Source organism: Oncorhynchus clarkii, chromosome 12 (assembly GCF_045791955.1).
Source record: "Oncorhynchus clarkii lewisi isolate Uvic-CL-2024 chromosome 12, UVic_Ocla_1.0, whole genome shotgun sequence".
Lineage (NCBI taxonomy): Eukaryota > Metazoa > Chordata > Actinopteri > Salmoniformes > Salmonidae > Oncorhynchus > Oncorhynchus clarkii.
The window spans coordinates 6182698-6200197 of NC_092158.1; the positions used below are offsets into that span (position 1 = coordinate 6182698).

Consider the following 17500-nt stretch of genomic DNA (forward strand, 5'->3'; position numbering starts at 1 on the left):
ACTGACCAGGTGAATCCAGGTGAACTCTGTGACTCCTTATTGAGTCTCTTGTTAAATCCACTTCAATCAGTGTAGATGAAGGGGAGGAGACAGGTTAAAGAAGGATTTATAAGCCCTGAGACAATTGAGACATGGATTGTGTATGTTTGCCATTCAGAGGGTGAATGGGCAAGACAAAATATTTAAACGTCTTTGAACGTGCTTTGGTAGTAGGTGCCAGGCGCACCGGTTAATGTCAAGAACTGCAAAGCTGCTGGGTTTTTTACAATCAACAGTTTCCTGTGTGTTTCAAGAATGGTCCACCACCGAAAGGACATCCAGCCAACTTGACACAAAAGTGGGACGCATTGGAGCCAACATGGGCCAGCATCCCTGTGGAACGCTTTCAACACCTTGTAGAGTCCATGCTCCGACGAATTGAAGCTCTTTTGAGGGCAAAAGGGGGTGCAAATCAATATTAAAGGTGTTCCTAATGTTTTGTACACTCAGTGTGAATGTGTTAAATCTGGTGGTCATGCACGGCTTTGTTAGTGGTTCTAGCAAAACAAGGTTGTGGGTTCAATTCCCACAGGAACCACATGTACATTGTAAACATGTGTCCTCTCCCCTGACTGTGTCTCAGAGCATTAAGGTGAGCTGGCAGCCCCCTCCTCCCAACAGCCAGAACGGGTTCATCACCGGCTACAAGCTCCGACACCGGAAGACCGGCCGACGAGGAGACCAGGAGGCCATCGAACCTAACAACTTCTGGTACCTGTTCACAGGTGAGTCTCCTGGTACCTGTTCACAGGTGAGTCTCCTGATACCTGTTCACAGGTGAGTCTCCTGGTACCTGTTCACAGGTGAGTCTCCTGATACCTGTTCACAGGTGAGTCTCCTGATACCTGTTCACAGGTGAGTCTCCTGGTACCTGTTCACAGGTGAGTCTCCTGATACCTGTTCACTGGCGAGTCTCCTGATACCTGTTCACAGGTGAGTCTCCTGATACCTGTTCACAGGTGAGTCTCCTGATACCTGTTCACAGGTGAGTCTCCTGATACCTGTTCACTGGCGAGTCTCCTGATACCTGTTCACAGGTGATTCTCCTGATACTTGTTCACAGGTGAGTCTCCTGATACTTGTTCACAGGTGAGTCTCCTGATACCTGTTCACAGGTGAGTCTCCTGATACTTGTTTACAGGTGAGACGTATGGCACAGTGCCTGGGGAAAGTATTAATTTCCCTTGACTTATTCCACATTTTGTTGTGTTGGACTGAGTTCAAAATGGATTCATAATAACCATAATGACAAAGTAAAAACATGTTTTTTTGACATTTTACATTTTTTACAAATGTGAATGAAATATCTCATTTACATAAGTAGTCAATACATGTTTGAATCGCCTTTAGCAGTGATTACAGCTGTGAGTCTTTCTGGGTAAATCTCTAAGAGCTTTTCACACCTGTGGTCTCATTGATCAATATTGCGTAGATACTATTCTAGAATAATACTTACAAACGGAATTTAGAATGTTTGTACGCAATAAAAAAGCGATTTATCAAACAATCCTACAATGCCTGTACAGGTAGGAGATTTTATTTTACCAGGTAAGTTGACTGAGAACACGTTCTCATTTACAGCAACGACCTGGGGAATAGTTACAGGGGAGAGGAGGAGGAGGAGGGGGGGGGATGAATGAGGCAATTGTAAACTGGGGATTATTAGGTGACCGTGATGGTTTGATGGCCAGATTGGGAATTTAGCCAGGACACCAGGGTTAACACCCCTACTCTTACGATAAGTGCCATGGGATCTTTAATGACCTCAGAGAGTCAAGACACCCGTTTAACGTCCCATCCAAAAGACGACATCCTACACAGGGCAGTGTCCCCAATCACTGCCCTGGGGCATTTTTTAGACCAGAGGATAGAGTGCCTCCTACTGGCCCTCCAACACCACTTCCAGCAGCATCTGGTCTCCCATCCAGGAATTGACCAGGACCAAACCTGCTTAGCTTCAGAAGCAAGCCAGCAGCATCTGGTCTCCCATCCAGGAACTGACCAGGACCAACCCTTTTTAGCTTCAGAAGCAAGCCAGCAGCATCTGGTCTCCCATCCAGGGACTGACCAGGACCAACCCTTTTTAGCTTCAGAAGCAAGCCAGCAGTGGGATGCAGGACGGGATGCTGCTGAGATAAATAAAAAACGATAATAAATACCAATTGTTCTCAGCCTCAGTTCTCATGCAACGACCTTGGCCTTTTGCATTTTGAAACATCCCCAAAATTAAAACCCATATATGGTCACAATCCTCCATTTTAAAGCCTGTGTTGGAACAGCCGTACCATGGAATAGCCGACAACGGTGCAACAGGAAACTAAAAATATTACAAAAATAAAAACTTGTCTGAGACTGAAATTGAGGTTGAGTGCAATAAAAATGTTTTATTTACTGAGACGGTCAGGGTGGACAGTAAGCAGCGATACTATGCCATAGAAAACCTAGGTGAGTTCTCTAGGGGTAGTACTGTATACTGAACATGGTCTGCTTAGGGGTAGTACTGTATACTGAACATGGTCTGGTTAGGGGTAGTACTGTATACTGAACATGGTCTGGTTAGGGGTAGTACTGCATACTGAACATGGCACCAGTCTGGTTAGGGGTAGTACTGCATACTGAACATGGCCTGGTTAGGGGTAGTACTGCATACTGAACATGGTCTGGTTAGGGGTAGTACTGTATACTGAACATGGTCTGGTTAGGGGTAGTACTGTATACTGAACATGGCCTGGTTAGGGGTAGTACTTCATACTGAACATGGTCTGCTTAGGGGTAGTACTGTATACTGAACATGGTACCAGTCTGGTTAGGGGTAGTACTGCATACTGAACATGGTCTGGTTAGGGGTAGTACTGTATACTGAACATGGCACCAGTCTGGTTAGGGGTAGTACTGCATACTGAACATGGTCTGCTTAGGGGTAGTACTGTATACTGAACATGGCCTGGTTAGGGGTAGTACTGTATACTGAACATGGTCTGGTTAGGGGTAGTACTGTATACTGAACATGGTCTGGTTAGGGGTAGTACTGTATAATGAACATGGTCTGGTTAGGGGTAGTACTGTATACTGAACATGGTACCAGTCTGGTTAGGGGTAGTACTGTATACTGAACATGGTACCAGTCTGGTTAGGGGTAGTACTGCATACTGAACATGGTCTGGTTAGGGGTAGTACTGTATACTGAACATGGCACCAGTCTGGTTAGGGGTAGTACTGCATACTGAACATGGTCTGCTTAGGGGTAGTACTGTATACTGAACATGGCCTGGTTAGGGGTAGTACTGTATACTGAACATGGTCTGGTTAGGGGTAGTACTGTATACTGAACATGGTCTGGTTAGGGGTAGTACTGTATACTGAACATGGCCTGGTTAGGGGTAGTACTGTATACTAAACATGGTCTGGTTAGGGGTAGTACTGTATACTGAACATGGTCTGGTTAGGGGTAGTACTGTATACTGAACATGGTCTGGTTAGGGGTAGTACTGTATACTGAACATGGTCTGGTTAGGGGTAGTACTGTATACTGAACATGGTACCAGTCTGGTAAGGGGCATACTGCATACTGAACATGGTACCAGTCTGGTTAGGGGTAGTACTGTATAAAGAGATGAACCATTGGGACAATTCAAGTTGCTTTTAACAAATCAAAAACTGAAAAATTGAGCGTGCAAAATTATTCAGCCCCCTTAAGTTAATACTTTGTAGCGCCACCTTTTGCTGCGATTACAGCTGTAAGTCGCTTGGGGTATGTCTCTATCAGTTTTGCACATCGAGAGACTGAATTTTTTTCCCATTCCTCCTTGCAAAACAGCTCGAGCTCAGTGAGGTTGGATGGAGAGCATTTGTGAACAGCAGTTTTCAGTTCTTTCCACAGATTCTCGATTGGATTCAGGTCTGGACTTTGACTTGGCCATTCTAACACCTGGATATGTTTATTTTTGAACCATTCCATTGTAGATTTTGCTTTATGTTTTGGATCATTGTCTTGTTGGAAGACAAATCTCCATCCCAGTCTCAGGTCTTTTGCAGACTCCATCAGGTTTTCTTCCAGAATGGTCCTGTATTTGGCTCCATCCATCTTCCCATCAATTTTAACCATCTTCCCTGTCCCTGCTGAAGAAAAGCAGGCCCAAACCATGATGCTGCCACCACCATGTTTGACAGTGGGGATGGTGTGTTCAAGGTGATGAGCTGTGTTGCTTTTACGCCAAACATAACGTCTTGCATTGTTGCCAAAAAGTTCAATTTTGGTTTCATCTGACCAGAGCACCTTCTTCCACATGTTTGGTGTGTCTCCCAGGTGGCTTGTGGCAAACTTTAAAAAACACTTTTTATGGATATCTTTAAGAAATGGCTTTCTTCTTTCCACTCTTCCATAAAGGCCAGATTTGTGCAATATACGACTGATTGTTGTCCTATGGACAGAGTCTACCACTTCAGCTGTAGATCTCTGCAGTTCATCCAGAGTGATCATGGGCCTCTTGGCTGCATCTCTGATCAGTCTTCTCCTTGTATGAGCTGAAAGTTTAGAGGGACGGCCAGGTCTTGGTAGATTTGCAGTGGTCTGATACTCCTTCCATTTCAATATTATCGCTTGCACAGTGCTCCTTGGGATGTTTAAAGCTTGGGAAATATTTTTGTATCCAAATCCGGCTTTAAACTTCTTCACAACAGTATCTCGGACCTGCCTGGTGTGTTCCTTGTTCTTCATGATGCTCTCTGCGCTTTTAACGGACCTCTGAGACTATCACAGTGCAGGTGCATTTATACGGAGACTTGATTACACACAGGTGGATTGTATTTATCATCATTAGTCATTTAGGTCAACATTGGATCATTCAGAGATCCTCACTGAACTTCTGGAGAGAGTTTGCTGCACTGAAAGTAAAGGGGCTGAATAATTTTGCACGCCCAATTTTTCAGTTTTTGATTTGTTAAAAAAGTTTGAAATATCCAATAAATGTCGTTCCACTTCATGATTGTGTCCCACTTGTTGTTAATTCTTCACAAAAAAATAAAGTTTTATATCTTTATGTTTGAAGCCTGAAATGTGGCAAAAGGTCGCAAAGTTCAAGGGGGCCGAATACTTTCGCAAGGCACTGTATATAGGGAATAGGGTTCCATAGGGCTCTGGGCTAAAGTAGTGCACTATATATAGGGTTCCATAGGGCTCTGGTCTAAAGTAGGTCACTATATATAGGGAATAGGGTTCCATAGGGCTCTGGGCTAAAGTAGTGCACTATATATAGGGAATAGGGTTCCGTAGGGCTTTGGTCTAAAGTAGTGCACTATATATAGGGAATAGGGTACCGTAGGGCTTTGGTCTAAAGTAGTGCACTAAATAGGGAATAGGGTTACATAGGGCTCTGGTCTAAAGTAGTGCATTATATAGGGAATAGGGTTCCATAGGGCTTTGGTCTAAAGTAGTGCACTATATATAGGGAATAGGGTACCGTAGGGCTTTGGTCTAAAGTAGTGCACTAAATAGGGAATAGGGTTCCGTAGGGCTTTGGTCTAAAGTAGTGCACTATATATAGGGAATAGGGTTACATAGGGCTCTGGTCTAAAGTAGTGCATTATATAGGGAATAGGGTACCGTAGGGCTCTGGTCTAAAGTAGTGCACTATATAGGGAATAGGGTTCCATAGGGCTCTGGTCTAAAGTAGTGCACTATATAGGGAATAGGGTTCCATAGGGCTCTGGTCTAAAGTAGTGCACTATATAGGGAATAGGGTTCCATAGGGCTCTGGTCTAAAGTAGTGCACTATATAGGGAATAGGGTTCCATAGGGCTTTGGTCTAAAGTAGTGCACTATATAGGGAATAGGGTTCCATTGGGCTCTGGTCTAAAGTAGTGCACTATATAGGGAATAGGGTTCCATAGGGCTTTGGTCTAAAGTAGTGCACTATATAGGGAATAGGGTTCCATAGGGCTTTGGTCTAAAGTAGTGCACCATATAGGGAATAGTTTATAATTTGGGACGTGGATGTGTTCTCTTAATGGGAGACTCTTATGAAAGGAAGAACGAAACAAATGGTTCTTTTTCGAAGCGTCTGATTCTGAGGCAGAGACAGACCAGGGATATTTGGCCTCAGCGGTGTTAAGGGGGGACTTCACCACACCACAACAGAGATAGCTAGCTGTTTATTTTACTGCCATAATGTATTATGTCAATTTGAATGCTGAGTTTGCATGGAAATGATATTCCTTTTCATTAGTTTGCTGATGAATATCTCAGATGGGTCTCCTGTCCTAGTGGAAACTCATTTCAGGCCAGCTTTGTGTGCTCTTCTAATCCTCGGGTCTGTGTCCCAAATGACAGCTGATTCCTGATTTAGTTCACTACTTTAGACCAAGGCTTAGGTCACAATTAGTGCATTATATAAGGAATAGGGTGCCATTCTATAAGGAACAGGGTGCCATTTGGGATGCATTCCCATAACACTCTCCTCCTGGGCTTGTCAGGGCTGGCTGTCTGTCTGTCTGTCGGCGATAATAAGACCTGTTTTGTCTCCAAGTAGAAGATAGAGGGGATTTTATGATCATCTGAAGAGAATAGGGATGAATGACGTCCCAAACTCACCTCCGAATACGTCTGTAATTCAGTAAAAGAACATTAAGCTTTTGAAAGACATGCTGCCCACTAACAATGAACACAGAGATGATTTTGGTGGCTTATGGGAGATTGAGTGCTATAACAAACTCTTATTTACAATGACACAATGTGGGTTGAACCCACAACTATTCAGGCTCTTGTTTGTGTGTGGTGTGATGAATGTTACCACTCAACCATCCAGACGCTGCACCACTGTGTGTGTGTGTGTGTGTGTGTGTGTGTGTGTGTGTGTGTGTGTGTGCGTGTGCGCGTGTTGTGTGTGCGCGTGTCTTCGTGCGCGTGCGTGCGTGCGTGTGTGTGTGTGTGTGTGTGTGTGCGCGTGTGTGAGTGTGTGTTTAACATCTCTCGGTGTGGTTGTCATGTTTCCCCTCTCTTCTCAGACCTGGAGAAAGGCAGTCAGTACAGTTTCCAGGTCTCTGCCATGACAGCTAACGGCACGGGCCCGGCCAGCGAGTGGTTCACCGCCGAGACGCCAGAGAATGACCTGGACGGTAAAGACACTTTATTTACACTTCAGTCCGTCTCTTCTCGCCTGCTTCCAAAACCTATTGGCTCTGGTCTAAAGTAGTGCACTATATAGGGAATAGGGTTCCATTTGGGATAGAGACCTCCCCTCCTCCTCTTCCTCTCTATTCCCTGGGGGGGGGGGGGGGAGAAACAAAGCGAGAGGGGTAGAGAGAGAGACAGAGAGAGAGAGAGACAGAGAGAGAGACAGAGAGACAGAGAGAGAGACAGAGAGAGAGGAGAGAGAGACAGAGAGAGAGAGAGAGAGAGAGAGAGAGAGAGAGAGAGAGACAGAGAGAGAGGAGAGAGAGAGAGACAGAGAGAGAGGAGAGAGAGAGAGAGAGGGAGAGAGAGACAGAGAGAGAGAGAGAGAGAGAGAGACAGAGACAGAGACAGAGACAGAGAGAGAGACAGAGAGAGAGAGAGAGAGAGAGACAGAGACAGAGACAGAGACAGAGACAGAGACAGAGAGAGAGGAGAGAGAGACAGAGAGAGAGACAGAGACAGAGACAGAGACAGAGAGAGAGACAGAGACAGAGAGAGACTGGGTTGACTTACAGATCTGTAGTTCCTGAGGCCATGCTGGGTTGACTTCCAGAATGCCAGTCATTATGTTCTGTGTTAGCAGTCTGCCAGTCTTTATGTTCTGTGTTAGCAGTCTGCCAGTCATTGTGTTCTGTGTTAGCAGGCTGCCAGGCTGCCATTCAATATGTTCTGTGTTAGCAGTCTGCCAGTCATTATGTTCTGTGTTAGCAGTCTGCCAGTCATTATGTTCTGTGTTAGCAGGCTGCCAGGCTGCCAGTCATTATGTTCTGTGTTAGCAGGCTACCAGGCTGCCAGTCATTATGGTCTGTGTTAGCAGTCTGCCAGTCATTATGTTCTGTGTTAGCAGTCTGCCAGTCATTATGTTCTGTGTTAGCAGGCTGCCAGTCATTATGTTCTGTGTTAGCAGGCTGCCAGGCTGCCAGTCATTATGTTCTGTGTTAGCAGGCTACCAGTCTGCCAGTCATTATGTTCTGTGTTAGCAGGCTGCCAGGCTGCCAGTCATTATGTTCTGTGTTAGCAGGCTGCCAGGCTGCCAGTCATTATGTTCTGTGTTAGCAGGCTGCCAGGCATTATGTTCTGTGTTGCCAGTTTTTTCTAAGAGTGTCTGTGTGTCTGTGTGTGTGTGTACGTGTGTGTGTGTGTGTGTGTGTGTGTGTGTGTGTGTGTGTGTGTGTGTGTGTGTGTGTGTGTGTGTGTGTGTGTGTGTGTGTGTGTGTGTGTGTGTGTGTTTTTTTTCTAAGAGTGTCTGTCTGTCTGTCTGTCTGTCTGTCTGTCTGTCTGTGGGTGTGGGTGTGGGTGTGGGTGTGTCTGGGATGTGTTGAAATAAAGCATATCATTGGACGATAAAGTCATGTTGTCATATTTTTTCTTTTCTTACTGTCTTTCCAGAGAGCCAAGTCCCGAACCAGCCGAGTTCCCTCCACGTCCGACCATTGCCCAACAGCATCATCATGAGCTGGACTCCTCCCCTCAACCCCAACATCCTAGTACGGGGTTACATCATTGGCTACGGAGTAGGAAGTCCCTACGCTGAGACGGTCAGGGTGGACAGTAAGCAGCGATACTACGCCATAGAAAACCTAGGTGAGTTCTCTAGGGGTAGTACTGTATACTAAACATGGTCTGGTTAGGGGTAGTACTGTATACTGAACATGGTCTGGTTAGGGGTAGTACTGTATACTGAACATGGTCTGGTTAGGGGTAGTACTGTATACTGAACATGGTCTGGTTAGGGGTAGTACTGTATACTGAACATGGTCTGGTTAGGGGTAGTACTGTATACTGAACATGGTCTGGTTAGGGGTATTACTGTATACTGAAGATGGTACCAGTCTGGTTAGGGGTAGTACTGTATACTGAACATGGTCTGGTTAGGGGTAGTACTGCATACTGAACATGGTCTGGTTAGGGGTAGTACTGCATACTGAACATGGTCTGGTTAGGGGTAGTACTGTATACTGAACATGGTCTGGTTAGGGGTAGTACTGCAGACTGAACATGGTACCAGTCTGGTTACTACCACTGGATGCTGGACTTCCTGGACCCCCCCCCCCCCTCCCCACCACCACCAACCCACCCCCAGGTGGTGAGGGTAGGCAACAACACATCCGCTACACTGACCCTCAACAGAGGGGCCCCTCAAGGGTGCGTGCTAAGTCCCCTACTGTACTGGACGAAACCATCACTGTGTTTGCCGACGACACAACTGTGGTAGGCCTAATAACCGACGACGACGAGACAGCCTATAAGGGGGAAGACAGAGACCTGGCAGTGTGTTGCCAGGACAACAACCTCTCCCTCAGGGTCAGCAAGACAAAGGATCTGATTGTGGACTATAGGAAAGGGCGGGGCTGAGCACGCACCCATTTACGGTGCCTTCGGAGGACATAGGACTCTCCAGAGGGTGGTGCGGTCTGCCCAACACATCACTGGGGGCAAACTACCTGCCCCCCAGGACACCTATAGCACCTGATGTCACAGGAAGGCCAAAAAGATCATCAAGGACCTCAGCCACCCGAGTCACGACCTGTTCATTTCAAGTACAGTGACATTTAGAAAGTATTCAGACCTTTTGACTTTTTCCACATTTTGATACTTTACAGCCTTATTCTAAAATGGATTTAAAAAATCATAATCAATTTGCACACAATACCTCATAACGACAAAGCAAAAACTGTTTTTTTTTAATTTTTTGGCTAATTTGTAAAAAAAATTAAAAACTGTAATGTCACATTTACGTAAGAATTCAGACCCTTTACTCAGTACTTTGTTGAAGCACATTTGGCAGTGATTACAGCCTCAATTCTTCTTAGGTATGACGCTACAAGCTTGGCACACCTGTGCTTTGGGGAGTTTCTCCCATTTTTCTCCCATTTTTCTATGCGGATCCTCTCAATCTCTGTCATGTTGGATGGGGAGTGTCGCTGCACAGCTATTTTCAGGTCTCTCCAGAGATGTTACATCGGGTTCAAGTCCGGGCTCTGGCTGGCCCACTCAAGGACGTTCAGAGAGGGCCTCACCTGTGTGGTCTTGGCTGTGTGCTTAGGGTCGTTGTCCTGCTGGAAGGTGAACCTTTGTCCCAGTCTATGGTCCTGAGCAGGTTTTCATCAAGCATCTCTCTGTACTTTGCTCCGTTAATCTTTCCCTCGATCCTGACTAGTCTCCCAGTCCCTGCCGCTGAAAAACATCCCCACATCATGATTCTGCCACCACCATGCTTCACCGTAGGGATGGTACCAGGTTTCCTACAGTCTTGGTTTCATCAGACCAAAGCATCTTGTTTCTCTTTAGGTGCCTTTTGTAAAATTCCAAGTGGGCTGTCATGTGCCTTTTACAGAGGAGTGGCTTCCTTCTGGCCATAAAGGCCTGATAAACCATAAAGGCCTGATTGGTGGTGTGCTGCAGAGAAGGTTATCCTTCTGGAAGCTTCTCCCATCTCCACAGATGATCTCTGGAGCTCTGTCAGAGTGACCATCGGGTTCTTGGTCACCTCCCTGACCAAGGCCCTTCTCCCCTGATTGCTCAATTTGGTCGGGAGGCCAGCTCTAGGAAGAGTCTTGATGGTTTCAAACTTCTTCCATTTAAGAATGATGGAGGCCACTGTGTTATTGGTGACCTACAATGCTGGAGAAATGTGTTGGTACCCTTCCCAAGATCTGTGCCTTTGGCACAATCCTGTCTCGGAGCTCAATTCCTTCAACCGGTTGGCATGTTTTTTGCTCAGACATGCACTGTCAAATGTGGGACATTATATAGACAGTTGTGTGCCTTTCCAAATCCTGCCCAATCAATTTAATTTACCACAGGTGGACTCCAATGAAGTTGTAGAAACATCTCAAGGATGATCAATGGAAACGTTTTGTATAATATTTTGTTTGACTTTGCTCGTAAGCAAGCATTTCACAGTAAAGTTGTACTCGTCGAATGTGAAAAATACAAATGTGTTTTATTTTATATTTTCCTAAGCGACATAGAGTAGCAATTAGGATTACGTGCCTTGCTCAAGGGCACATAGTCATATTTTCTCACCTAGTCGCCCAATGCTCTTAACTCGCTAGGCTACCTGACACCCCAGGTACATTTAAAAATATATATATATATATATCACATGTCATATTCATTTTTTAACATCTGTGTCCCTTTTGTCTATGAGTTTGTAGTGGAATGACCACATGGTTTAAGAGGAAATGGCCTCATTAACAACAACAGCATCTAATCAACAATTGCATCATTTTCTGCAAGTATTAACTTTTTTCACAACCAGTTTGACACCAAAAACATTGACAACAAAGACTTACTGACAATAGTAAAATAACTAAGTGATTAAAACATTTTTTTTTAAATAAAGGATATTTCATCCTGAAACCCTCATATTAAACACCAATGTTATTCAGTTAGTTAATGTTTTATATTTAGAATGATGTTTTACAGCTTTGTCCTTGTATTTGAGTTTTTTTTTAATACCATCTTTGATGGTAGATAATTACAGACTCCTGAAGTACCTAAAAGGGCCACTAGATGTCTTGTGATAAATTACACAAAATCCTTGAAAGTAAAAAAGAAGAAGAACATGCTGCTAAACTTACCAACAAACTTACTAACTTACAACCCAGTCATAACAAGTCCACTGCCTGCCTCTCTTCTCCTGTGCTTACAGAATAACAGATAAAACATAATTTTTATGGCTTACAGTAGGTGAAGTTGTCTCCCCTCAGAGATTGGGGTCACGTCCAGGGTCTGACATGATCTACGACAACACACTGTTGTAACTATGCTGAAATGCCTAAGGTTAAGTTCCTCAACTGATTTTTTTTCACCTTGTCGGGCTCGAGGATTCCAACTGGCGTCCTTTCGGTTGGTTCTAACCGCTAGGCTACCTGAGCCTGAAGATACAGTAGAACGGTTGGTTCTAACCACTAGGCTACCTGAGCCTGAAGATACAGTAGAACAGTTGGTTCTAACCGCTAGGCTACCTGAGCCTGACAATACAGTAGAACGGTTGGTTCTAACCACTAGGCTACCTGAGCCTGAAGATACAGTAGAACGGTTGGTCCTAACCGCTAGGCTACCTGAGCCTGACGATACAGTAGAACGCACAACGGCTCTGGGTAAATGTGTCAACAACCCAGGGTCTGTCTGAGAAGTAGTGGATGTCTGAATAGATGACTACTGCACATGCTCTGGAAGGGTAATCTATACGCATTATTATGCATGGGAAAATGCAGTACGTGGACTTGTGTAAATCTTCTGGGAGACTAGCTGAGACAAGAATGTCATCATGGATCAGTTGCGATTCATTCACCACTCCTTAGAGAGTTATCTGACCTCTCTATGGTCCTTTGACAGGACATGTATGGAGGATTCTTTACGACGAGCCCATATCCAGAGTTTAAGATTAGCCAAACAGCTGTTGAAGACAGGTTGTCTTGACATACAACATTTTATAGTGTAGCTGTAATGATCTGGCATGAAAAAGATGACACGAATCTGAACTCCGTGACACTAGCGTTGATGACAACACTGTAAGTCTTCAGTCAGTGTTGACCTTCTCAGAGTGAGTGGTAGTGGACCCGAGGAGGCTTCTGATTGGAACAGCAGGACACAAATACAATAATCACAATTTACTAGTCTGGGAGTAAGAGGATTTTCTAATACTGGTGGTCATAGAACTATGTCAAAGGAATTCTCCTTTTGTATGTTAAGAACTCTGTTTGTTTGATTATTTTTAATACTGGTCATCAATATGAAATCATTTTATTGATTCCAAAGACAAGTTATTTTTCGTTCTGTCAAACCAAATTTCTTGTATTATGATTAACTAATTAATTATGTTTTTTTAAAACAGCATTTAATTATAATTCATTATTTAACAGGAGAGTAATAATTAATCGCTTTGTGTAAATTTGATTGACAAAAAAAAGCAAAACCAATTTGCATAAGGAAGGAGACAAAAATAATTATGAATATGAATATGCAGCTGAAGCACCCTTCTACGATTCGATTCTAGCTCCATAATGAATAGACATGAACATCAACACCCTGTCGGAGCACACGACACTGAGAGCTTACTGTACGTACAATATATTATTTATTATGTTATCATTTATACACGTGTTTGTCATTTCTGGGAGGAAACATCAGAGCACGTGTGTTAATTGATGTGTTGGTTTCCTGTCTAGCTAACACACACAGATACACGCAGCACCAGCTAGAATAATAAAATTTCTTCAGAGAAGAAGATGCGTTCATACAAATGAAACTGACACAATTCTGTTTGTTTTTTTCTAACTCAGTAAATTTTGTTAGTAATTATCTCTCAAACATACTGCTGCTCTTATTTTAAAGATCGATCTTCACAACTAACCAGCTCTGACAAATGGGCCTCTGCACCAACAACATTTAAAACGGTGTCCCACCAACTAACCGCCAGTCAGTTGCCATGGTTTCAATATTGAACTTCATGTGGTTTTAAAAAAAAAAAAAAACTTAAATCAAGAAGTAGGTACTTCGTGTCTGATGTTCCCATGGAGATTCAATTTAGACCGTGAAAGACGGGAGAACCTCTGGATGGAAGATGGACCGATAGGTCTGTCTGTTGGTCTGTCGATATACCAATCAATTACTCTCCGTGCTTTTACAGGTTCCTCTCCCTGTATCTATACACTCTCCCTCTCTCTCTCTCTCTCTCTCTCTCTCTCTCTCTCTCTCTCTCTCTCTCTCTCTCTCTCTCTCTCTCTGTCTCTCTGTTTCTCTCTCTCTCTGTCTCTCTGTTTCTCTCTCTCTCTCTCTGTCTCTCTCTCTCTCTCTGCCTCTCTCTCTCTGCCTCTCTCTCTCTCTCTCTGTGTCTCTCTCTCTCTCTCTCTCTCTCTCTCTCTCTCTCTCTCTCTCTCTCTCTCTCTCTCTCTCTGTCTCTCTCTCTCTCTCTCTCTCTCTCTCTGTCTCTGTCTCTGTCTCTGTCTCTGTCTCTGTCTCTCTCTCTCTCTCTCTCTCTCTCTCTCTCTCTCTCTCTCTCTCTCTCTCTCTCTCTCTCTCTCTCTCTCTCTCTCTCTCTGTCTCTCTCCGTCTCTCTCTCTGTCTTCCTAGCTGTAGATACATGCTCTCTGGTGCAACAATCCTTATTGACAGGGCTCAGAGTTAACAGGGTTGGAGGATGGGAGCTACCATAACAAACTAGAGAACCCCCACAAGACCATAAACGCCTCTACTGTAAAATAGAAACAATAATGATTAGAAAACAGCAGTGTTCTATGTTATGTGGATATGGTGGGTCCAGGATAACTCTTTGTATTGGATATGTTTTTGTTTTGTAAAGGACAAAGGGTAGAGCTGTTGTAACGGATGTGAAACGGCTAGCTTAGTTAGCGGTGGTGCTACTGTAACAGATGTGAAACGGCTAGCTTAGTTAGCGGTGGTGCTACTGTAACGGATGTGAAACGGCTAGCTTAGTTAGCGGTGGTGCTACTGTAACGGATGTGAAACGGCTAGCTTAGTTAGCGGTGGTGCGCGCTAAATAGCGTTTCAATCGTTGACGTCACTTGCTCTGAGACCTTGAAGTAGTAGTTCCCCTTGCTCTGCAAGAGCCGCGGCTTTTGTGGAGCGATGGGTAACGATGCCTTTGAGGGTGACTGTTGTTGATGTGTGCAGAGGGTCCCTGGTTCGCGCCCGGGTATGGGCGAGGGGACTGTCTAAAGTTATACTGTTACATTAAGATCAATCTGAAATGTTATATACTGTATATTATATATTATATTATATAGTGAAATGTCTTTTTGCTTTAACTGTCTATGTCATAAACCTAATGCAGGAAGGGTCAGTTTTTTGATGTGAGTGGTTTAGAAACGAGAGCCACTTGAGTTAGTCGCTGTCTAGCTGCGCTGTGAGAGAGACAACCCACTCTGCGTGCTGTTTTTTTGTTGTTGTTCTGTCTAAACGGTGGGGACTTATTCCGGGAGAAGATTTAGCTCTGTTGGGGGACTTGAAGTAGAGACCGTGTCAGTGAGGAACGTAAATGCTGTGTTCTCTCCAGGCCTTGTGACTGTCACGGCAGGCTATTTTCAGAACCGTACTCTTCGCTGAAAGCTCCCGTGTGTTTAAAAGCTGTAGTAAACAGTGTGATAATCTCTAGACTCTACTTCTCATCACATCTAAGTCTGATTCTGGACTGTTTAGAGATGCTGTATCAATGTAAATAAAGAATAAAGCCATGGATTATATTATTGTATTCTCTAGGCTATGTTCTGTACTGTATGTTCCCATTTGACCTGCTAAATCAGGGTCACACAGAGGTTCTTCTTCAACAAATCTACTTTGAAACAAACAAAGTATTCCGACCCCTTGACTTTATTTTTCACGTTTTGCTGTACGCTACAGCCTTAATCTAAAATTGATTTAAAAAAAAAATCCTCATCCATCTAAAACAAAATACCCCACAATGACACAGTTTTTCTTCAGACTCTTTGAGACCCCAAATTGAGCTCCAGTACATCCTGTTTCCAATCATCATCCTTGCGATGTTTCTACAACTTGATTGGAGTCCAATTGAATTGGACATGATTTGGAAAGGCACACACCTGTCTATATAAAGGTCCCACGATTGACTGTGCATGTCAGAGCAAAGACCAAGCCATTAGGTCGAAGGAATTGTCCGTAGAGCTCCGAGACAGGATTGTTTCAAGGCACAGATCAGGGGAAGGGTACCAAAACATTTCTGCAGCATTGAAGGTCCCCAATAACACAGTGGCCTCCATCACTCATAGGGACAGCTGCTAGCGGGACACCAGCCGACAACATCCGGTGAAATTGGAGGGAACGCAATTCCAATAAATAATCATAATATTAAACATTCATGAACATACAAGTCTCTTATATCATTTAAAAGCTTAAATTCTTGTTAATCTAACTGCGTCATCCGATTTACAATAGGCTCTACGGCGAAAGCATAGCATGCGATTGTCTGAGGATGGCGCCCCACTTCAACATATTTTTCAACCAGCACAGGCTTCATTAAATCACAAATAGCGATTAAATAAATCACTTACTTTTGAAGCTCTTCCTCTGTTTGCAATCCAAAGGGTCCCAGCTACAACATGAATGGTCCTTTTGTTAGATAAAATCCTTCTTTATATCCCAAAAAGTCTGTTTCAGTAATCCACTCGTTCAACGTGCAGACAAAGGAGTCCAAAAAGTCACTGCTAAACTTAGTCCAAACAAGTCAAACGATGTTTCTATTTAATCCTCTAAAATGGAATTAAACTATAATATTTCCTACAGAAAGTAGAATGTTCAATAGGAAAGCAAAATTAGTAAACCCACGCCCCCTCTCCCTCATTTGCGAAAGACTGATATTGTTCCGGTGCTCTCCTAACCAAAACTCCAAATTCTTGCTTGTTTTCCAAAACAAAAGCCTGAAACCTTGAACAAAGACTGTTGACATCTAGTGTAAACCATAGGAATTGCAATCTGGGAGACGGAATTACATAGGAACAATAGGTTTCCATTATAAGAGCCTGGTTCCTCAAAAAAATATATATTGCCGGTTGGTTTTTCCTCAGATTTTTGCCTACCATATCACTTCTGTTATAGTCTCAGACATTATTTTAACATTTTTAGAAACTTCAAGGTGTTTTCTGTCCAATGCTACCAATTATATGCATATCCTGGCTTATGGGCCTGATTAAGAGGCAGTTTACTTTGGGCACGTCAGTCAAGGAAACTAGACCCTATCCCTAAGAAGCTTTACATTTTTAATGGAAGATGTTTGGAACCAAACACTCTTTCTAGTGCTGGAAGCCCGGCCAAACTGAGCAATCGGGGGAGAAGGGCCTTGGTCAGGGAGGTGACCAAGAACCACATTGTCACTATGACAGAGCTGCAGAGTTCCACTGTGGAAATGGGAGAACATTCCAGAAGGACAACCATCTCTGCAGCACTCCACCAATCAGGCCTTTATGATAGAGTGGACAGATAGAAGCCACTCCTCAGTAAAAGGCACATGACAGCCCGCTTAGAGTTTGTCAAAAGGCACCTAAAGGACTCTCAGCCCATCAGACCTGGTCTGTTGAAACCAAGATTGAACACTTTTGCATGAATGCCAAGCGTCAGGTCTGGAGGAAACCTGGCACCATCCCTACGGTGAAGCATGGTGGTGGCAGCATCATGCTATAGGGATATTTTTCAGCGGCAGGGACTGGGAGATTTGCCAGGATTGAGAGAAAGATGAACGGCGCAAAGTATAGACAGATCCTTGATGAAAACCTGCTCCAGAGCGCTCAGGACCTCAGACTGGGACAA

General features: G+C 44.0%; 1 protein-coding gene across 1 annotated transcript in view; it reads left to right on the forward strand.

Annotated features, from left to right (window-relative positions):
• LOC139421816 (netrin receptor DCC-like) overlaps window positions 1-17500 on the forward strand; it is a 224359-nt gene that overhangs the window by 79743 nt on the left and 127116 nt on the right. Inside the window, exons 7-9 of the mRNA XM_071172937.1 lie at window positions 623-764; window positions 7042-7152; window positions 8600-8794. Of these exons, the coding sequence (XP_071029038.1) occupies window positions 623-764; window positions 7042-7152; window positions 8600-8794 (448 nt within the window). The remainder of the gene's footprint in view (window positions 1-622; window positions 765-7041; window positions 7153-8599; window positions 8795-17500) is intronic.